Below are 23,774 nucleotides of genomic sequence, written 5' to 3'. Positions count from 1 at the left end.
TATGAAACAGGGTAAGTGTGTATCTATATGAAACACTTTTATTACATCACTGCTAAACAATGTTCATATAATATGAAGAAGTATTGAATTAAACAACCCAACCTTGCAAATCTCTGTCCTTGAGCTGACTGTAGAGATGACCACTGACAGAGCACCAAGTTTGGCCATTCTCATGGGCTTAATTGATGTGAAGTCTCAAAAGTACTTAAAATAAGGATATAAGATGCCCTGCATCTAATGAACTATTTAAAGAAATGTACTGTTTATAAATGTGATAAGGTAACCCATACTATCCCAGAGTCTCGTGGTGGAGTTTTTTCTTCTTCTCTGTATTAAAGGATGAATTAGGGCAAACACGGTATACATTTACATTTATGCCATCTTGTCCTTATCCAGTGCAATTTACAGAAGTGCTTTTTGTATCAATAAATACATACTCATACTGGTTCACTAGGTCAGGGTCTAAGAGTACGAAAAATAAGTCAAAAAACATTTCGATGAGCTTAGAATAAAATAAAATAAAAAACACAAGCGATCTTAATAATAATAATAATAATAATAATAATAATAATAATAATAATAATAATAATAATAATCAGTGTCTAGAGAAATGGGCAACATAATGAGGCCTATATAAAATATTTTCAGGAGTTTAGAGATAGGGTGTCCAGACTCACCCAAAAAGGATAACAGAGCAAGTGTTTTATGACTGCAAAGCCTGAAGGGCTGCATGCTGAATGACTAGGCACTTCCCTCACAGCCGTAACAGCTGTGCCTTAGGACGCATGTGATGCATGTAAAATAGTTATACGTCATTTTCGGTGCCAGATGTTGTTCATAAAGAGTTTTGAATTTTCTGGTAAATGGGGTTGTCCTGTGCCTCCATCTCAAACCACAGCATGAAGAGCAAGTCCTAATTTAAATTCCACTCACATCTGTGCACACCAGCGTGTATGCCTCGTCGCTACCTGTGACCACAAGACTGCAGAAGCGCAAAGGCGTTTAGGATCCTCTCAGCATACAGAGGGGAGGAGGACGGGCATGGCACAGCAGTCTGGAGTGATGGGTCTTTTGGGACAAAATTTTTTTGTCTAATTCCTCTTCCCTCAACTACAACGATGTGAGTCTTTGCCAGTCTAGAATGAACTAATGGATATGGACAGTTTTTAATCTCCCTGTATACACTGAAAAAAAGAGAATATGTGGTTGGGTAAATTTAAGAGAATACGTATAGTTTACATAAACAACAACAACAACAATAATAATACTACTACTACTAATAATAATAACAACAACAACAACAACAACAACAACAATAATACTACTACTACTACTACTACTACTAATAATAATAATAATAATAATGAAAACATTATTATTATTATAATTATTATTATTATTCATTTATTTTAATAAAAACATGATGCTCAATTATGCTCCATTTATTTTTACATAACTTTCTGCTTGTTTAAATGAAATGTTATTACACAAGAAGTATAAATATGACGCAGTTATTATATTATTAAATTAGCCTGATTAAATCCTGTCCAGTAGAATAGCACAATTAGAAATGCTGCTGTCTCACAGTGATAGTGACTGAGTTCAGTCCTGAGCTCAGTGAGCACATCAGTTTGCTTATTATTCGGGGTTTTGATCAAATGAAATTAAGATGGATGTACAAAAACAAACCACATTAGCAAAATTCCTTTACATGTATGCAACTGAATTATACTGAGTAAACTCAATATCTTGCTATACCTTTTTTGAACAATGTATTAGAGAAGTAATCTTGAACTACCTATGAAACAATTGTAGAGAGGGGACTATATACGATTAGGTGGCATTGTTCCTTTCATTTGGCTTCTTTGAAACGTGGTACAAATTGGTATGAATTTCTCATGATATCAGGTTAAAAGCAAGGCAACAATTTATAAAGGTAGCCTAGACATATGCCATCCCTCAGTCCATTAATTTCAGCACAAAGCCTTTCTTTCGTTTTATACGAGCAGACAGAAACAGTACATTGGGGACTGACCTATGGAAGAGCAATGTTTGTCACGTGTTAATTTAGACGCTAAGCTGCAGGTGGATGGTGAGAGGAAGGTGGGGTGAAATTTTGTCCCGTTCCTCCCAGCATAAGGCTGTTAGTGCCGGTTATATAGAGAAAGTGCGGCGATCAGAGAGGCGCTGTCTCAGTGTGAGAGCATCGCAGCAGCATCATGGCCAGCTCTTACCTTCAGGGAGTAGAGATTTCTGCCTCTCAGTTCCTGGATATCTTTCATCATTATGACAATGACGGTAATGTGGTCATCATTTCATGGAAGGAAGACTGTCTGAAGTTTAACATTTTCTCTGGGATATTTGTTTGATTTTTTTTTTATTTTTTTCAGCGAGTTTGCAACTTTATTTTTTTTATTTTTTTTTCTGCAAGATTTTTTTGTAGACATGAATTTCACCTTAACTTTATTGTGCCATCAAATACAAGCCGATAACCAGATTTAATTTGCATTCATTTGTCCAGAAAATGATCCGGTGAATTATGTTAAAATGTACAATGAGCTATTTTTTTTTTTTGTACCACGAATGTACTACAAATCGAAATTCACACTCTTTCTAAATTGTCACTGATATCACTTCCATCTGAATTCTCCCAGGTAATGGGTATATCGAGGGAAAGGAGTTACAGAACTTTATTAAGGAACTTCAGCAAGCTCGGAAACAAGCAGGCCTGGTAAGTCTTCTGTTACTCATAAAGCATGATCTAACTGCTTAACTCGTCTAAAAAAGTTAGGCTTTAAATGATAAAAATGGTGTTCATCACTCCTAGCTGTTCTTACAATCATTCTGAACACACTTTATGCGTGAGACCCGACAGAATTGTATTTATTGCATTTGTGCCTTTTTTCAGCATTTCAGGGTGAGGTTAGGAATAAAATCCATTTGCGCATGAACAGTGGAAATGAATTACTTGCATCACTGAGCAATGCGCTATTTTCAATACTTAATTGTAATCTTTTCTTTATTATTTCACTGAGAAGTGCATGCGTTTACTTTATGCACATGTCTCTGCATCCAGGCTTGACTTTGCACCATCTGAGCTTGGGTTTAGGTCAGAGGTCTTATTAGAATTTCACTTATCCACACATAATACGTTTGTAATTGTTATTTGCTGTGTGTGATATTCAGGAAGCTTTATATTGATTTTTTTTTATCATATAATGGAAAAAAATTAACAGCCTTTATTTTATTTCTCACACCAGACTTACAGACACCTTGTTTATCTCTGAATGGTGTGTAGGGGTAGGGACAAGTCAACTAGAAGGCAAGAAAAAACATAATAATAGCACGTTTTTCATAATGTAAAAAAAAAAAATGTAAGAAGATAAGAAGAGGGCGTGTAATTAATATAAAGGTTTTAAAAAAAATAAATAAAGGGAGCTGTACAGAGTAAGACAGACAATAAAATACAAGGTAAATGCATTTAAAGGACAAGAAAACTGAAAGGTTTGTAATATTGACTTGTTTGGGATGTGTCTTAGGTCTATGGGTGGAATACTAGAATAAATGCAGAATAAAGCTGGAATAATAAATAGAATAAATACAGTGAGTGTAAAAGAAACAATGGGTGGAGGCATATAGACAGTCAATTAAAGATGGAGGTGAATAATTAGTCTTCTAGAAGTCTTTTTACTCTTACACTGGACATTTTTAATCACAGCACCAACATTTGAACCTGATACTTTTGTTACTATTAGGCTACAAACCACAACAAATGAGCACTTTAAAGCTGCTGAATATAACATTTACAGAAGCTTTACTCTATTGCAAAGCTCACATATGAACATTTGGAACATGGGTTGTAATTGCATTCAACCGATTTAAACTAGTCCACTTACTCTAGCTAGCTAAAAGGAGAGGATCAGGATCATATATCAATATATTCAATTGAATTCACGGCAATACCATGTTTAAGCTCATTTTCCAGCCCAAATACATCACAAAAAATCACACCAATGACCTGAACAGACTGGCCCCTAGAAATGGGAGATATTTTTGTTCTCAGTTTTTATACATATATTTCTGTTATAAGGACATTATCCACTCCTTAAATGTCCTTTCCCTCACCCACTTAGTGCAATATCTCTCACAGTAGAAATGGTTCTGTCCATCTCAGACACACTGTCTGCACTTACACTTTACCATTTTGTGGAAATCTGTTTTATTTTGACTGGATTTTTTTATTATTATTATGTTTGAATTTGATTTCTTTCCTCCATGAAGAATTTTTAAACGAACCCAATATGGCCACATTGCCATTAACGGTCCCATTCTCAAGCAGAGTGAAGCATACAATAAGTCCTGCCCCAGTGGACATCTTTTACCTCTTATTGCAATACCATTCTTGACCACTAGTCATAATAATAATTAATTATTACATAATAGGTTAAGTGAGAGTCTGCAGATTGGCTTATTATTGTGCATCTAGATATCTAAATTACAGTGAAGACTAGTCTGGGTTATTTCAGTTTGTTTTTTATTACCTGGATTGTGTTAGGCATGATATTAGGAAACAATAAATCCCTTATCAGTTCCGCAATAGTCCCAAATCCTTTTACATCTTACAGCATGTTATATTTTATTTAAAACATAGTCAGCCTCTCACTTACTGGTTGCATGTTCTTATCATGGTGAGAGGAATTATATGATTATGTTTGACGTATCTGTAATGACCTAGGACATATATATTTACAAATTTCCTGCCATTTAAAGTTTTGTTTAAGATAATCATGATTCATAAATGTTACCTAGTTAGATAGCTCATTAACACAACTGGATTATTGGTAATACCAGTAACGTAGCTAACATTAATTTGTGCGTTGTTTATAATGGCCTGTACAATGAATGTAGCAATCTTACCACAGTCAAGAGCAGAACTACGGAGCAAACAGTAACTGATACAAGCCACATTGTCTCCTAGATATCCTTTACCATATATGACCATTTACGGGGGTTTTTCTTTGCTGTCTGTGAATGGCAATGACAATACAATTGATTTGTTATTTATTAAATAACTACTGGTGAAATGTGTATTATTATGTGTATTAAATTAATAGTTGTTTAAATTGAGGATTCTATGATCTTAGTCATCATGGTCAAGCTAGAGCCACCTTTTTCTTTTTTATGTGCTGTGGCACCGTCCTGATCATCTGACTGACAGGCGAAAGGCTGTCAAAATAAATATGCAGTGAATTTTTTTGAACTAAATATTGCAACAGAATCGGAGCAGTAGTCAGTATATAATGTTGTATAATCTAAGTGTGGAGGTTTTGTTTCCCTCTTTTAACCGCTGCCATGTTTAATTTGACTATGCTTAATAGAGTGCAGATGACTGTAAGATAAACAATATTTCAATGATTTAGACAGTGTTAATTCAAAGCATGGTAGTGTGATATAAATTTATGCATTTGGAAATGAATAGCAATTTTCCAGATTTGCATGATTATTTAAAAATACGCAAATCACCCAAATCACTCTGTATCTGAAATATTAAGTACCAAATTAAATACTAAGCCATTACTGAATTTAAATAATCATGTGAAGTCAACAACTTGAATAGGAACTTCAAGTACAAGCTTTGAGAGTTTACAGCTTATATATATATATTTCATGGAAAAAGCATAACACATGAAGTGACTATTTAACCGGTGATTAGCCAAAAATGTACACCTTACAATACCCCAGGACAAATCAGACTAAGACAGAATCATTACTATGCACAGTTCATTGTGTAATGCTCTGTAGTACAGTAATAGTAGGAGATGAAAAATTAACACTGGCTCTTATGAATAATGCATTCCTGTTTAATCGGTTATGTACATTCAAATGGATTCTTGCTGATTTCACACTAAAAGCCGAGTGTGTGAAAGATGACGTGTTCTACAAATCTAGCACAGTATTGCTTCATGCAAACAGTGATGGCTGATATATAAACAATTGCTGATAAATAAAAGCTGGACCGTTTCTCCAGCTTTATTTGGTGATGTTGTGACAGTGATGTCCCACTATCTCTTGCAAATATCTCATGCTGTGCTCACTGACCTTCAGGTGAAGATTAAAGATAAATTTCCTGTGCAATCACTGCAGTGTTCTAATTTATGCTAAGACAAGCACTTTACTTCAAGATGAGTCTGGGAAAAACTCAGATCCACACAAAGATTGACAGTCTCTTCAAATTCAAGGTTGTTTTGACATCACAGCCCAGTGTTTTATTCCTTTTATACCACAGTAATCTGTTTACATATAATCAGTTTATAGTTCAATTTCATTTTGTGTAACATCTGCAAAACAAGATATCACTTACATGAAAACATTCTTTTTCACTGCTAAAAGTATTACACACATAATATATGTAATCTCTGCTTGTGCAGCAGTATGTATAAACCCATACAACACACTTCTGTGAGAGGTGAAGAACTGAATTTTTCACATCCATACTTAATAACAAGATACCATTATAATTAAATGGTTTAAAGGGTACACTTTCTCAGATTTTTTTGTTTAAGCATGCTTTATTATTGTGACTGTCCTCTATAGTGAATCATTTTCTTTCTTATTATGTGTATTTCACAGGAACTAACAGAGCAAATGAGGGCTTTTGTGGAAGAATATGAGAAAAATGCTGATGGAAAAATAGATATCATTGAGGTAAAGTATAATGGGACTTGATTATAATATAAAAGTGCAATTACTTCATTCCATTTGCGTTTCTATGCCATAAATTGTATATCTTATCAACCCTTGACAAATGGCTTATGCAGAGTAGTTAGCTGAGGCAAAAGAAGATTTGAACACCTAAATCAGATAACATGCAGACTGAGACCACCGTTCCATGTAATTATATTGTCTGGGAGTTTATTTCTCCAAACCTTTCGACACATGAAAAGGGACAGCTGGAGTGCACTTGACCAATAATTTATAATTCCCAGTCTAGACATTGTCTGGTTAAATTGGCAATTTCAGTGAAAGGCCACAGAGTGCTGTAAAAGCTTCAGGAGTAAAAGCTCACTGTAGTGGACACCGACTTTTTCAATTTCTTTCAGGTGTTTTATATCGGAGATGATGTCCTGTGATAAAATAAAGTTTATTCACCTTTTCTGTCACAAAGATTTAAGCACAAAATTGAACAACTGTTGACATAAATTCATTGCCGTGCTTTTGTTTTTGTGTTTGTTAACTGATATACATTTTTATTTTTGTTGCAGCTGGTACAAATACTACCCACAGAGGAAAATTTCCTGCTATTTTTCCGTCAACAGCTGAGGTCCTGTACAGAATTTATGGAGGTACTCTTGGATATTAAAAAACAGTAATATTTACTGTTCAGAATGCATTGCTTATAAAAGTTTTATAGTAAGTAAGTTTTATTTATAAAGATCATTTAAAAGCAATTGTTTGTACAAAGAAAAAGTAAAAAATGTTTTTTAAAAAATTAGCAAAACATGAAGTAAGGTACAATTTACTTTAATAGAAACAAAAACAAAAGAAATATTAATCTGAAATAGAAACAAAAGAAATATTTCACACTATGCAGCCTGGAACTAAACTCAGAGAGGCAAATGAATGTGATTTGCCTAATAGCTGTACATTGCCACATTATGATAAAAACATGAATTATAACAATTTGCTGAAACTCACAGAAGTAGTTTTCTTCAATATAGTTATGCTTTTCATTTCATTGAAGGCAGACATTTCTGCTAACCCAAAGCTGGTCTCTCTTTCTCCCTCTCCAACAGGCCTGGAGGAATTACGATGCTGATCACAGTGGCTACATTGAAGCTGATGAGCTTAAGGTAAGAAGAAATGGTGTCCTGATCTGAGAGGTACAAGTTTAATAACCACCTCTGCCATTCTGAGTGCACCTCAGGGCTTTTCATACTGCAGTATGAAAAGATATTTTCTTAGCCTTATATTCCAGCTGCCAGTGTAACAGAAATACAACCCTCCAGGCCAATATTCCAAAAACTACCTGCCTGCTTTTACTCCACAGAACCTGTATTGATTTGTCACTCAGGAACGGTGTTGACCTTTTTCGATACATATGACAGGGAGTTTTAGATGTAAAACTGTGATTTATGACTCGGTCAGCTAAAGCCAAGTGAACCTTTACCATTTTCTCAAGTGCTGGCCTTTTCCATAGACAATAATACTTTGTGTCATTGGCTGTCTAAACACTGTTAGTAAAAAAAAGTGCATGAAAAGCGTATGACGGGCTGAAACTCTTCCACTGACCAGTGAATATACAATAAGATACCGGAGCAGAGGACAGGAGCAATAACTGAATAATGGAGTCAGAGATTTAGATGTAGCTCCAATTTATAAATTAGTAAACAATGTCTTTAAGAGGTCTTTAAAAATGTCTTTAGGCTTCTCAAGAAGAAAAATTCAGTAGGAAACCTACAAAGTGGAAGCTATACATCTGGAAATAGTATGATAGTCACGTATAGTGTGAGAGTAATACAATACTAATGCTGTTGAATGGCTGCTCAATCAGCAGTTCGCTGTTAGAGCATAATGCTGTTGAGCCAATGCTGATTTCGTTCAGCGAGTCTTAATGAGAATTCATTGTCACTTCCATTTCAGAATTTTTTGAGAGACCTGCTTCAGAGAGCTAAGAAACCATTTGATGAGAAGAAGTTAGAGGAATACACATCAACCACGGTAGAAGAACCACAAATAGACACATCAGTGATTTATTTCATTAAGTTTCCCTAACATGCTATCGATGAAATGTTCCTTTTTTCTTGCAGCTAAAAATCTTCGATTTGAATAATGATGGGAAATTGTGTCTGGCGGAAATGGCAAGGTTTGTTTCATCATCCCTTAAAAAAAAACACCACCACATTTTGTCTGTTTATTGGATCAAATTCTATTTTAGCATGTGTAATAACATTAACTTTATAACAACAGGCTACTGCCAGACCAGGAGAACTTTCTGCTGAAATTTCAGGTTGGACATTATGACGGTTGAACATGTTTTAGATACATTACAATTCCTCTGATTAGATTTAACAGCACTAATTCCTCTTACAGGGAGTAAAAATGGCCAGAAAAGACTTCAACAAGATTTTTGAGTTATACGATAAGGTAACATCTTGCACAATATTCATCTTGGTATGATTATATAAAATAATGACAAACCATTTACACAGAACACTTCTACAGAATATACTTTGTAAGCATAAACACGACAGGTACATGGGTCAGTGAGGCATTTTCAAGATGTGAGTCTATTCTTGGGTCCTTATGGTAGCAGTTATTAGTATGCATAGAGTGTGTCCTGTCTGGATATCACCTCCAGCACTATTGGAGTTCTTGGCTCTGGCTTCACCACAATGTATTAGCGTGTCCATGAATAGAGCGAATTCTGTGCTGCTGATGACAGCACCTCTGATCCTTATTGACTGGCAGCTTCAGGTTGCACATTCGCCTCTCTCTGTCTCTCTCTGTCTCTCTCTCTCTCTCTCTCTCTCTCTCTCTCTCTCTCTCTCTCACACACACACACACACACACACACAATGTAGGTTGCTGGGATATTTGAATACCCAGAGAGGAGATTTGGCATAAAAGGAGACAGCACATACTCATTAGCCAAACTATGAGGTGTCTTAGAGCAGACTGGCATGCTGTTGACACATTTGGCACACATCTGGTTTGGCCATATACTGTTTGCTGATTAATTTTGCCCCCATTAAGCTCTACCTGTCATTCTGATGGAAGTGGCAAAGGGTCACAAGACTGCATTCAGGTTGATAGTGACAGTGCATGATGAATGATACCCCCTCTGTGATGCCTAACGCAAGCAGTTCCACATCATTAACATTATCAAGACCAACTTACTGTGCTGGTTTTTCAGAACAGTGGGCAATAGCATATTTTTTAGAGACTGAAAAATTAACTTTTTATACTCGTTTCTTTGTAGCATGAAATGAGCAGCACAAAAGCTAGCGTGGCATTGGACTGACTCTGTACAAAACCAATCATCACTGCCTGCTTTCTCTGATAGGTGTTTTGGTTTTTTTTGGTTTTTATCTCAGAGAGTGCCACATGAAGCATTACTAATGACTGAATAGATACTAAAATGGCATGGAGATAAAATACTGTGACACTGACTGTACTGTGTATCCAAGAAACATCTGTGTTTATCTGCATTTCCATTTTCCTTTGTCTCCTACAGGACAGGAATGGCTATATGGATGAGAATGAGCTGGATGCCCTGCTCAAAGACCTGTGTGAGAAAAACAAAAAGGTGAGACTCTATTCCACAAGCTGTCTGAAAGATTACATTGAAACTCACATTTTTGCCAGTGCTGGGGTGGGCTTGCACCAACACAATTTCTTGAGGCGGACTCATGAAAGCATGCTAACATCAGTCAAAATCCAATCTCCTGCTTTGTGTGTGCCCTGCATACAGATCTGTGACTACAGCAGTACTTAAAAACATGGTTTACTTTAGTCCATAACATCTGATAACATACATAGGTTAACATTTGTGGGGTTTTTTCCATTTATATAAACCTTTTATATACATTTACTAAATATGTTAATAGGGATACTTGTATACCTACTCATCCATGCAATTATTTAATCAGTCAATTGTGTCAGTTGTGCAATTGCCTAAACTCATGCAGCCCTTTTTACATCACCCTTCAGAATGAGGAGAAATCCTTCTTGTGGAATGATTGTTGGTCCGAAGGGGCTGGTCTGAGTATTTCTATACCTGCCTGATCTCCTGGGACTTTCAAATGCAACAGTCTCTAGAGTATAGTCAGAATAGTGCAATAATGAAAAAAAAACATCCAGTGTGCAGCAGGTCTTTGGATTGAAACGCCTTGTTGTGAATTTCCCTTTGGGATGAATAAAGTATCTATCTATCTTGTTGTTGAGAGAGGTCAATAGAGAATGGCCAGACTGGTGTGAGCTGACAGAAAGGTTATAGTAAAGGTTATAGTAGATAACCACTCTGTACGATTGTGGTAATCAGAAAAGCATCTCATAATGCACAACATGTCAACTCTAGAGGTGGATGAATCACAACAGCATGTGTCCATGAGGTCCATGTTGGGTTCCACTTCTGTCAGCCAGGAACAGAAAGCTGATGCTGCAGTGGACACCAGCTCACCAAAACTGGACAGTTTTTTAAAAAAATGTATTGGAAAAATGTAGCCAGGTCTGATGAATGTGGATTGATGAGGCACACAGATTGACAGCATGAACCTATTAATCCATCCTGCCTTGTATCAACAATCCAGGCTTGTGGAGGTGGTGTAATGTTGTGGGGAATGTTTTCTTGGAACGCTTTAGGACCTTTAATACAAATCAATCATCACTTGAATGTCAGAGCATATTTGAGTATTGTTACTGACCATGTGCAGCCCTTCATGGTCACAATTTACACATTTTCTATTAGCTATTTCTAGCATGATAATGCACCATGTCACAAAGGAAATGTCGTCTCAAACAAATGAAACATGACAGCGAGTTCAGTGTTTTTCAATAGCCTTCCCAGTCATCTGATCTGAATCCAATAAAACAGCTTTAGGATGAGGCAGGACGGCAGGTTCACAGCATGAAGGAGTATTAGTGCTCTTATAGCTTTTCATCAAGGTGAATATGTTGGTTGAATGGTTTTCAGCCATGCAGTGACACTAAGGTGTTTAATAATCCTAATAAAACACCTACTAATATGCCACTGCCATGTCAGTGTCACTTCATCCATATAATATCTGCTCAGCTGTGATTCTCTTTCACTAATAGAGCATGTGGAGGAGGGTTGGCATATGATGGATGGATGGTGATAGTCAGGTTTTAGGCTGATTTTAATGCTTTGCAACATTTGGAGGGCATTAAAGTAGCACAGTTTTACAGGTGAGATACAAACTGTCTTTTTAATGCAGACCTTCTTATATTTGACAGGTTCTAGAAGTCAGCAAAATCCCTATATATAAGAAAGCCATCATGGCTCTGTCTGATGGAGGGAAGCTCTACAGAACGGAGTTGGCACTGGTGTTGTGTGCTGAAGACATGTGAGATTCGTCCATCAGTTAGCATCTCTCAAACTCCTAAATCCTCTCCATCCACATCCCACCGCCAGCAAAGCTCACTCATCATGTGAACATAGCTAAACACTGGATGTATTTCTGTTCATTTGAGGAACGTGTAATGTACAGGCTGAGTGTATGTAGGTACACAGACCAGAGACGGATGCCACATACTTTTCAATCTATTGTTTCTATACCGTTTCTAAATGTACAGATTTTTGTAAAGACAAGATTAATACAATACTTACAAGGACCAGAATCTTGGTCGCTGCATTCATGAAATATGTCGTCACACCCAGAAGATATGAGAGATTTCCCCCGAAAATACTGATGCTCCATGTGTATTAACCTTATTCCGATCATAATTCCACACAGAATCAGTAAATCATTTCATAATAACAAATTGATCTACCTTATAATACAGCCAAAGCAATAAAGTGGTAGAGGAATGCGGATGGGATTAAAGTATAAAATAGGGAAGTACTTGTGTGTAAAATGCAGCAGGCTAAATTTCTGTTCGCAGTGCATGTTTGCGACTGAAGGCATATCTTGCTGTGAGGCATTAACAATTCCAGCAAGAATCTATAAGCACATACTACATCTATATGAACTGCATTGCCCCAGCCCACTCTCCAGTCTCATATTTCCGTATTTGCACTGTAATGAATGACGTGCTGACCCCCAGTGACACTGTGTATGAGGATATTGTACTTAATAAAGCACTATCTGAGCGACTAGTGGTGTGTTGTGGTTTGTTCCCATGCACATAACGTACATATTTCCTTTTAGTATTAGGCAACCAGTATGTGCAACCAAAATACCTGTATTTAAGTACATATTTACAATCATTTTCAAATTCTGAGCATGACACATGACATTGATTTATTATTACAGTATGGTGTAGTGTAGAATAGTTCTCAAACCTTTCATAGCCAATAGGGTCCATAAACCCCCCCAGCACAGGTTTATTTAAATATTATTTTATATGTTACAATATTATATTTTTAAAAGGTTTACAATAACATGTTGTCTAATATTTGGAGCAATAGTGTGTTTCTTTTATTCCTAATCATCCACCAAGCCACCAAAAGACCATGTTAAGTCCAAGTTGACATGAATACAGGCCTACTTGTTTTTGAGTTATTGATTTTTAGATTATATCTCTTTAAATAATTAACTAAATACCTATAGGAACTTAGTAATAAAAAAATAATCACTTTGATAACACTGAGTTATGATTTCCACCACTATAACAAACTCAACCCCACTTCACAGACCTGGAGGTCCCCAGACCCCACCATGGCTCTAAAAGAATTCAGATAAATAGTAAGATCCAAAGTGGGAATGCAATCTTAAGAAGAAAAAAAACAGCCCATGATCTTATCTTATAATTGAGCTGTTGCTCTTAAAGTTGTGGAAGGTACAGCCATATCTTATTGTGAAGACTTGCTGCAAGACTTGTGGCGTTATTTTGGTAAGAAGGAGCACATCTAGGCCAGTGCACAGATACTAAAGGTTCATTCACCCTTGGGGTATTAACATGAGGTGATTTTGAGCATTCGTTCTAAGGTATTCTGAAAAAAACAGGTGAAATACATTGCCACAGAACCATTTGCCAGCATTAACAAGGCCTGTCTCTCTCTTCTGCAGCAATACATTTATTGAACAGTTCCAGTCAGAGATTAATGACCTAAGAAAAGCAGGTGTTTGGTTGAGTTTAATGGTCTTCCACAAACCCTGTTTCTTGTGTGTTCTAAGCCATTAAACATTGTCGATGGTTCTCGATTAAAGTGAAGCAGCAAGAAAATTTAGGGGAAAAAAACGTATTACCAGGCTGTAAAAAGATTCATTCTGCCAGTTTCAAGTTCTTTCTTAACAAGAAACAGATGTAAAAATAAAAATAAAAATTACATTTCTGTGCATTTACATAAATGACACAAAAAGTATGTACAGCAATCCCTTTCAGGAAATATTTCTCAGCTTGTTTTCCATTTCTACAATGAACTGATACTAAGTTATGTGGGCAATGTCAATGCATATCTCTCACAGTACCATATAGTAGTACTAAGCACTAACAGAAGCTGTATATTTTTATTCCAAATTTATTGTGATCATGCCACTTATGTACTTTTGTTTAGATGCCAACTGCATTTCATTGGCTTTGACAGATAGATAGATAGATAGATAGATAGATAGATAGATAGATAGATAGATAGATAGATAGATAGATAGATAGATAGATAGATAGATAGATAGATAGATATTTATCTGCACTTGTTCATTTGCACAATTTCCACTATTTGCACTTCTGGTAGATGCTAAACAGCATTTCGTTGCTATGTACCTGTATTTTGCAATGACAATAAAGTTGTATCTAATCTAATCTAATCTAATCTAATCTATTCACAGGTTGCAGTAATACACTGCATTAACAGAAAATTTCACTTGAAAATTAATGGAATTTGATTTATTTACTTAAGTAAAAATTTAACTACATTATTTTTTTAGATGAATTCTGCACCAATCTGGAATTCAGAAATGTATAATAAGCATATACACATGTCCAGCTTCGAAGGAGGACGTTTCCTTTAATTATCCCAAAACATGAGAACAAATAATACAGAGTATAATACAAGAATAAGAATTACATGAATCTATGAAAAAATCATATCCTTGAAAAAGACTCTGCAGTTTGAGAAAACAATGTAGACGTTTTAACCTAAAAAGCCAAGGAAGCAAGTGTTTTTACTGCATACTGATTTCATTTCTTTATTTCCACAATGTGTCCATAAACAGCTGTGTGTGTATCCTATGGATCATATTCTAGCTTTAGCATTATTGTAAGGATTTGCTGCTCTTGATGGATTATATGAATCCCAGTGCTGTTAGCTGTGAAGTGGGTCATCTTGCAACAGTGGTCAGTTATTAAGAGCCCTTTGTGTTTCTGATCATGGCCTCCATCACAGTCCACTGCTCTTGAGTGACCTATCAGGTAAATAAAAAAATATATACGTAAACATGATGGCAACAGTGGAAAGGTTTTGAAATATTTTCTAACAACCTTACCTTGCTCAGTGGATTGAATTCCCCAGCCATAAACACATATTCACCACCATCCAATCTGATGATCTACAACAAACCCATAAATAAAATACACGGTTAGGATTAACATTTACGACTATGCAGTTTCACACTGACACATTAGAAACTACATAGCCTTCTTATAGTGCACCCTTTCCTGCCTTACGCAACCTTCTTGTCAGAGGGCACGGAGAAAGGTGGTGCTATGTATTTGACTCTCTCACATTGTTGATGAAAGAGGAGAAGCCCTAAGGGAAGCTGTTAGGTGAGCTGCAGTCTGAAGAGATAGTCGTTTCCCACAAGGTCAGAGCACACTCACCGCACCAGACACCCAGCTGGCATAGTCGCTACAGAGGTAGGCAGCCAGATTGGCAAGCTCCCCCGGTGTTCCAAGCCGACCCACTGGTATCCTCTCAATCATGGACGTCTCAAACTTGCCTGTAGGGTCCATGCGGCTGAAAGCACCCTTCAGAATTCAGAAAAGAAAATGTTAATATAAAGTGTTCTGCTTTATGAAAGAGCAATACAGAACCCAAGAGGCACAAATGGTCAGCAAGACCATCAAGAATCTGTGAATTGGCATCACATTATATCCATCAGGGTGTGAATAATGCCTCGTCTTGCAAAAACCCAATTTCACATAATCATAACTCTTGCACACAGTACCTTGGTTTTGATTGGCCCTGGCTGAATAACGTTGAACCTCATGCCATATTTTCCCCACTCTGCCGCCAGAGATCTGTGGATGCAAAAAGGATCAGCTCGAATAAACTTTAGTGGCTCTCATTCAAACAAACATGCAAACACGCACACACACACACACAGTTGTTATCTCCAGGATACCATTCACTTTTCCAATAGACCATAAAGGAAATAGAAACAACTGGGTAGGAGAAACGAATTTTATCGGGTTGCTTTGGGGGGTCAAGCCAAGGTAAATTGATCCATTTGTTTAAGCTTTTTTTCTTAGACCAGGGAATCCAATCCACTGTCTATACGATCCTTGATAGGTTCTGAAGAAATAGAGGGCAGTGTCTTACAATTATACCAAGAGAAAGATCACTAAAGGGTCTATTTTTCGGGATGACAATACGATTTCAGGCTGACAGCAATGGGAATATGCAGTACAAGCATATTAAAAACACATACGCTTATTTTTTCACTGGATTTAAACTGGCTGTAAAAAAAATTTTTAATTAATGTTTACTATTTGAAATCTAGAAAAAGATCTTTTCTACATTAACTTTAATTATCCACCAAGAGAATTCCCAAACAGCCTTATGGTTTACATTCACCACACCACACAGACAGAAGCAGCTTGTGCTGTCATTCACGCCATCGATGCTAGACTGCAAAGACAACACCTCAATGATTTTCTGTCCATCTGTCTTGACTTCTACCATGTCTTTTTTATCTTCTACACTTCCTACTTTTCAACAGTTTGTCAAATGTCCACCAGCGAGGAAAAGACACACTCAGCTACACACCAGCTGTCTATCAACATCTGCCACTCAAAAGAACAGTTAGGAAATGGACTCCTGATGCAGAGGAGACTGCTTAGCTTTTTGGAGACTACAGAATGGTATGTAATCTGTGATCCACACGGGGAGGACGTTAACAGAACGCTTAACTCTGCCACAGCCTACATCCACTTCTGCTCTGAAAACATCACTCCCATCAGAGTTCACTGCTCTCCAAACAATAAACCATGAATAACCAGTGAGCTGAAAGCACTCCTAACCAAGAAGAAAAGAGCTTTTTGAGCAAGTGACAAGGATGACATGAGTCGGATACAGAGAGAACTGAAAGTGTAGGTAAGGTAAGGAAATAAAAGAGCAGCAGAATAATACGAGGGATTTGTAGAGTGGTGTGAAGCTAGTCACTGGCTTCAAGAACATCAACCAGCAAACTGAGGGAAGTACAGATTAGGAGAATGAGTTGAACCAATTACTCAACCGGTTCAACACTGGGACTCCAGCTGTCACTCCCCCCACCTACACAACCATGACAGCCCTGTGAAGTTCTACAGTAACACTTCAACCTCAGCCTGAGGAAAGGTTGAAGTACCCACATTCCGGAAAACATCGTCTTGTTCCAGTTCCAAAGAAATGCCCGACAGCTTTTAATGACTACAGACCAGCTGCCTTAACTTTACACATCAGAAAAACACAGGAGAGACTGGTTCTTGCATTTCTCGGACCCACTGCAGCTCACAAACACTAAGTGGACATGAATGTGGTTGTATACTACAGGTATCCTGGAGAGCACCAAGAAAACAGACTGGATTAGCCATGTAACACTGGAAGTCTGCAAAAACAGACAGAGCAGACTCAGATATTCGAGAAACGTCGATGCATGCAACAAGATGCTACACATGTTCTCAGTTTTTCAGGACAGGATGCTGCCTAAGCTGCTGCTCATCATGAACAAAGTCTCTTACTCCCTCCATGAACACCTAATCTTGCAGCTGAGCACTATCAGCTCCAGAGAGATCCAGCCACAGTCCAGCAATGAGCAATGCAGGAGGTCCATCAAACCAACCGCTCTCAGTCTGTACAGATCATTCACTATGTGGTGCTGTGCAATAATTTTTCTTCACCTTCTTCACCATAAGCTGCACTGTATTGATTCTTATTAGAATTTGACCACAAGAAAAAGAGTAAATTATAATCAGCTTATAATCATCACATGCACTACAACCACTTCACTTACTTTTGTCAATTCTCAGCATTGCACTTATATTTATTATTATTTAGTATGGGTAGTATGCAATTTGTGTTTTCTGTGGATTGTCTGTACTTGTAATTTCTGTTGTCTGTTATATTGCTACAACAAAACCATTTTTCTCAGGAATCTATCCATCCTTCCCTCCCTCCCTCCATCCAACTAATCCGCATCCACAGTAATGTTGATTTTTATTGTGAAATTTACCGATATTCATTTGAAAGATGTCATTGCATAGTGTGTTAATACTCATGTTTTCTGTATATTTTAGACCCTGCACACACAATTCCAAATTTAAATCTAACCTAAATCTATAAAGACTGAAAGGCAGAGAGATCAGATGCAACAATTAGGATGCTCATTAATCACTGTGATGTTTGCACTGCCCCAGAACATTCAGGTTGGGGAAAATGCCATAGCCATTAAAACACCAAAACATGCACAGAATTCAAAAAAAGGGTGAAGGAAGACATTTAATTATGATAAAGTAGCCCAATGATGACCCTTAAACCCCCAAGGAGGGCTGTGTGTGGTCAGACCATGATGACTAGCGCAAGAAAAAAAAAATGAATATACTTTATGAGTAGACATTCCAAATATATTTCCAAATAAATCTCTTGATGTAATAATAGGCTGTTTGGCAAACTATAGGACAGCTGAAAATGCATAGAAATGGAATATGCATGATTTAGCTATCAGTTCACTATAAGTTTGTTTTTTAAGTCTGAAGAAGGAGTTAAGGCTGTTCATCTTCTTCAAGTAATTCAGTATTATCGTTCTGGTTATGCACATGCTTTCCTGCAGAGAATCCTATTTTTAAAAAAATTACACTGCCTGGTTTTGATAATAAACATATATTTAAAGTGACAATGTGACAGTACTTATACCAAATCAGGAAATGGCCACATATGTTTAACATTCTCAGAATCAAAGGTATATATTAAACATAATCTAGACAATTAAATGCAAGTGACCCCAAACACACTAACTACGCAGATTCACTCAACATGCTGCACTACAACACTACCAGTAAGGGCATGCATGTATTCCAGCATTTAATACCATACTAGCACTCAAACTGTGTTTTGTATTTTCATCCATGGCTGAATGGGAAACTAGGAGACCACCAATCCTGCAATAAAGTACGACAAGAGAGTTCTTCATCTTTGACTTTTACCCTGAGACAGTTCTCACACATACTAAATTACACCACTAAAAATAGCAGTTCTCACTATCAGCACCTACACAGCACCACAATAAAAGGACTAATAACTAATGACTTTGCATACAGTGATAACATGTGAGAACAATAAATAAGCTTCAAGTATAACATACACCCAAGGAAAACAGAGGAGAGAATGCAGAGAAGTAAGCTCTGACTGCTGCATATTTTGTGTCCAAACATAGAAAATAGTATACACAATGTGAGGTATTTCCATCACCCTGTGGGCTTGGTACAAGTTGCATTGTAATGATAGTGTTTGAGGGGATCATTTCAGTGGCTATGCTATTATAAATGCCATCCTTTGTACTTCATTAAATTATTTGGCTAATATAGATAGAAGACATAACCTACTTGCACAGTGCCTCCACTCCTGCTTTAGCAGACGCACTGGGCACAACAAATCCAGATCCACTCTCAGCGTAGATGGTGGTGATGGCCAGAAATGCAGCACCTGAAAACACCATTTGCACCATTTACTCTGTTTCCAAAACCAAGCAAGTAACTGGGATAAAGCTTAAAGTTAGGAATAATGCAATAATAATAAAAATAAAAAAAAACATTGGATCAAAACCAACAAATCACATCTACATTATGCATAACAGGAAGGTGTTTGTTTTTTTCTCTCTACCAATTTCCAGTATTTAAAAACTGACCAACAAAACAAAACAAGAGTAAGAGTAGATCGTAATAAAGAAATTGCATATTCTGTAATTCGAGGAAAAGAAAATGTCAAAATAATCACAAAGGGCCGTACCTCTGTATCTGTGGAGAGGACTCAAATCAAAATAATCTGACGCATTTTATTCTCTTACACAAAACTGATACACTTCCAGTTTAACCAACACTATAATCAACACAAGACAAATCTACTCAAAGGGCACGGCTGATCTGATTGCGCTGAGCTGTAGTGGACAGAATAAACATAAACCTTCTTTATTAAGATTTAGTGATGTTACATACTTTTAGCTGACCCAGTTTTTACTGTCCCTATTCCCTACATTATATGTGGTACATATACACATTCTCATTCATTTAACATTCAATATTTGGTTAATTGGACCCTCTAGTGCTATACCTTTGCAACAGCTGTTCCTTTAACTTTCACATCATGGGAAGAGGACTTCCTTTTCAATAGCATGACAAGCTGCTTTTGTCAAGTTCTTTTATATTATAAATTTCAGGAGGCTGGTGAAGGAAAAGAGGTTTATCACTGCTATAAATGAACTAACGTAAGTCTGTTAGTTGTTAATGTAACGTATTTATTTACCTAAAGGGTCTAGTATTTATATAATTGAATTATAATTATAAAATGTTATACTTTGTCTTACACTGTAAGGAGGCACTGACTGGAAAAAATTGAGAAGACTGGCTGAGATACTTTAAATATCCTACATTTATATAAATTATGGTTATCTTGAACTGCATGTGACAAGTACAAGATTGTGAGAGCACAAGACCTGATTATTTACTGCCATCTTGTGGTTGGATATTGCAATCAAATAATTTGCGTTTGTGCAAATAAATATTTCAGAATGCCTATTAGCTAAAGGACTAGGTTCTGAGTGTCTAATAAACTTTAACATGCAAACCAATCTGCATGCCCTATAAAGTTTAATAACAACTTAATCATCTTCATGTGATGACTCTAACCTTTCTCAGCTTTGATTAGACGTTTGCCAATGTCCAGGGTGATGTAGGCAGTGCCATTCAGAACTATGTCTGTTATGGTTCTCCATGCGTTGGCTGAGAGCTTTTCAAAAGGAGAAATGAAATTTCCAGCAGCGTTGTTTATCACCACCTGAGTAGGAAAGAGCACACAGGGTTCATATGATTGCAAGACACAACATATTCAGCAATTCACTTTTATGCTTCAAAACAATTCAGCTTATGGATCTGAAGCCCAATACAGACGTACATCAGGAAGTCCAACATCTGTGACCAGCTTGTCTACAGCAGCCTTTACAGAGGCCGGGTCCCTCACATCACACTGCACTGCATGAACCTGCAACAGACACAACATCACTCAGCATTGTGGGTATAAAAATTAATCAATTCAAACTAAAGCACTGGGCTTTGATAAGACAAGACAAGACAAGACAAGACAAGACAAGACAAGACAAGACGAGATAATCCTTTATCCGAAACACAACAGGGAAATTTGCATACTTAGCCGCATAGTGATAGCAGCTAAAGATAAAGACTTAACATATGACAGCCATCTATTGTTAAAAATATATATAAAAGACAACAATAATAATAATAATAATTTACAGTCTGATTATAAAAATCAAGATCTAGAGATATAAAGTGTCCCTGTTATTGCATAATATTACACAATTTACAATACAGCAGTAATGACACATAACATACAAATAACACATGAAATAAATAATATTTTATTGAATTTTTATAAATGTCTTATATAAAGGTCTAAATATCTTTTAAATGCATCTTATATAGGATTGATGAGATATAAATCCTGGAAGTGAGGATATCTATCCCAAACCACCCACCACCCTTCAGTACTAACTACTTCTGAGCATGTCAGTTATTTAAATAAAAAATAATCAGCAATTAATGTATATGATAGAGGCAGATTCATGAGTGTACTGCATTTAGCTCCAGTTATTACCTTATTACCAGTCTGATGTGAGATTTCCTCAGCAGTCTCTTGCAGAACATCCAGTTTTCTGCAATAAGAGAAAATTCCATTACATTAATAAAAACTATTTGTCCAGGATGAATGCTGAGATTACATTAATTAGATTAAAGGGCAATAGACATGAACTGGGCTTGAGAACACTTTCATGAGATGACCGTATTTTCAACCGCAGGTATTGTCAGCATTTTATAATACAATTACAAACTGAATGGAGATAAATAGTGTTAATATTTTGTACTGAAACCTAAAAATTGTAAAATTGAAAAACATTTTTGTTGATTCTCCCTCCTTTACTGTCCACACCCAGTTTTCTTTGTAAAAGTTAAATACAAATATCATTAGACAATAAATCATTTTCAAACCTATATATTGTGATTTAGGTTGTGTATCAAGATGAACATTTCAAATCCCAGCATTATCTGCTGGACCCTCTGAGCAATACTCACTGTATTATGGCTCTAATTCCAACTTCCTAACATGGGAATGGGATATGCAAAGATAAAAAATTATTTTACTGTGCTGTAAAAGTATGTACACCATAACATGACACTGACATGAAGTGAATAAGTGATTATCTCCTCATCTTGGCACCTGTTAGTGGGTGGGATATATTAGGCAGCAAGTGAACATTTTGATGTGTTAGAAGTAGGAAAAATGGGTAAGCATAAGAATTTGAGTGAGTTTGACAAAGGGCCAAATTGTGATGGCTAGACGACTGGATCAGAGCATCTCCAAAACTGCAGCTCTTGTGGGGTGTTCCCGGTTTGCAGTGGGCAGTATCTATCAAAAGTGGTCCAAGGAAGGAACAGTGGTGGACTGGCGACAGGGTCATGGACAGCCAAGGCTCATTGATGCACATGGGGAGTGAAGGCTGGCCCATGTGGTCCGATCCAACAGACGAGCTACTGTTGCTCAGATTGCTGAAGAAGTTAATGCCGGTTCTGATAGAAAGGTGTCAGAACACACAGTGCATTGCAGTTTGTTCCATATGGGGCTGCATAGCCACAGACCAGTCAGGGTGCGGACTCCTATTTACCAACACAGCACACCTTCAGAGATCTAGTGGAGTCCATGCCTCTTCAGGTCAGGGCTGTTTTGGCAGCAAAAGCGGAACCAGCAGGCAGGTGGTCATAATGTTATACCTGATCGGTGTTTATATGACAAAATAAAGTCTTCATCAACTTCATCACTGAGAGAGAACAATTCTGCAGAACAAATCTCACAGATTTACTTTCAGGTTATGTACTTAAAAGAACACAAGCCAGACGTCCTGAGAGGGTGGATACTGTTGTGTAGTTTTACAGAGAATGTAATTAAATATGTGAATAAGTGGGTCACTGACCTGCTGGCTATAACACACTGGGCCCCGAGGGCAGACAGAACAGCGGTCATGCCTTTACCCAGTCCTGTACCTCCTCCTGTGATGAAGGCCACTTTGTTTTTAAAAGTCCCAGGTGGAAGCATCACTCCTTCAGTTAGAGGGAAGAATCGTGCCTGAGGTAATGAAGAGCTTTCCTGCCATAAAGGCTTCGTCCCATTTCCAAAGAACTGTTAAAAAGAATGTAAGACGCCATTCAAGCAGCAGAAACAAATGACCTTTCACCTACTTTCACCGCACGTGACTGTTTTCTGTTTGCAAAGTTTCTATTCATTTAAATATATAAAAAAAATCATGCATCAAATACATAAATAAGCGGTCAGTACTTTTCTTACCCGGGAATTAGATAAACATATTTGTAGATATGTATGCGATCTGGTCAACCTCGACAGCAGCATGTTCTCAAACTTAACCACTTTCCAAAATAACAAGTGAGCTATAGTGACACCAGACAATGTTTATAACCCTGAGTAAAACTTGCGCAAATATAGGGCTCTAACCCTATTTATATTATTTTCGATAAAGACTGGGTAACTAAAACTTTAACGTGGACCACAAGTGCATTAAAAACACAAGAATCTTTCAACATAATGAACAGCGAGGCAT

The 23,774-nt window shown here is 36.9% G+C and overlaps 2 protein-coding genes across 2 annotated transcripts; one reads left to right on the top strand and one right to left on the bottom strand.

The window, feature by feature from the left end:
- The first annotated feature begins 2,167 nt into the window (after window positions 1-2,167).
- calb1 (calbindin 1) lies at window positions 2,168-12,833 on the top strand. Its single transcript, XM_058374354.1, has 11 exons — window positions 2,168-2,298; window positions 2,655-2,731; window positions 6,631-6,705; window positions 7,263-7,343; window positions 7,794-7,850; window positions 8,641-8,718; window positions 8,808-8,863; window positions 8,968-9,007; window positions 9,091-9,144; window positions 10,235-10,306; window positions 11,974-12,833. Exons 1-11 carry the CDS (start codon window positions 2,220-2,222, stop codon window positions 12,085-12,087), a joined length of 783 nt encoding a protein of 260 aa, XP_058230337.1. The 5' UTR covers window positions 2,168-2,219; the 3' UTR covers window positions 12,088-12,833.
- Window positions 12,834-14,853: 2,020 nt separating this feature from the next.
- Window positions 14,854-23,680, bottom strand: decr1 (2,4-dienoyl CoA reductase 1, mitochondrial). Its single transcript, XM_058400561.1, has 10 exons — window positions 23,504-23,680; window positions 23,133-23,338; window positions 21,761-21,818; window positions 21,044-21,130; window positions 20,779-20,926; window positions 19,480-19,579; window positions 15,846-15,918; window positions 15,499-15,645; window positions 15,165-15,227; window positions 14,854-15,083 (listed from the first exon to the last, which is right to left on the bottom strand). Exons 1-10 carry the CDS (start codon window positions 23,564-23,566, stop codon window positions 15,024-15,026), a joined length of 1,005 nt encoding a protein of 334 aa, XP_058256544.1. The 5' UTR covers window positions 23,567-23,680; the 3' UTR covers window positions 14,854-15,023.
- Window positions 23,681-23,774: the final 94 nt, after the last annotated feature.

This window comes from Hemibagrus wyckioides, linkage group LG01 (genome assembly GCF_019097595.1).
Source record: "Hemibagrus wyckioides isolate EC202008001 linkage group LG01, SWU_Hwy_1.0, whole genome shotgun sequence".
In the NCBI taxonomy this organism is placed as follows: Eukaryota; Metazoa; Chordata; class Actinopteri; order Siluriformes; family Bagridae; genus Hemibagrus; species Hemibagrus wyckioides.
The sequence above is the reverse complement of the archived record's forward strand: the minus strand, read 5'-3'. Positions and strand labels throughout refer to the sequence as shown.

Excerpts from the sequence above, each read along its gene's own strand:
- calb1 (XM_058374354.1), top strand. The coding sequence starts at position 2,220 with ATGGCCAGCTCTTACCTTCAGGGAGTAGAGATTTCTGCCTCTCAGTTC. Across the intron at positions 2,732-6,630 it reads CTCGGAAACAAGCAGGCCTG|GAACTAACAGAGCAAATGAG; the intron begins GTAAGTCTTCTG and ends TGTATTTCACAG. Across the intron at positions 10,307-11,973 it reads TGTGTGAGAAAAACAAAAAG|GTTCTAGAAGTCAGCAAAAT; the intron begins GTGAGACTCTAT and ends TATATTTGACAG.
- decr1 (XM_058400561.1), bottom strand. The coding sequence starts at position 23,566 with ATGCTGCTGTCGAGGTTGACCAGATCGCATACATATCTACAAATATGT. Across the intron at positions 20,927-21,043 it reads CAGATGTTGGACTTCCTGAT|GTGGTGATAAACAACGCTGC; the intron begins GTACGTCTGTAT and ends TTTCCTACTCAG. Across the intron at positions 15,228-15,498 it reads CCAGCTGGGTGTCTGGTGCG|ATCATCAGATTGGATGGTGG; the intron begins GTGAGTGTGCTC and ends GGTTTGTTGTAG.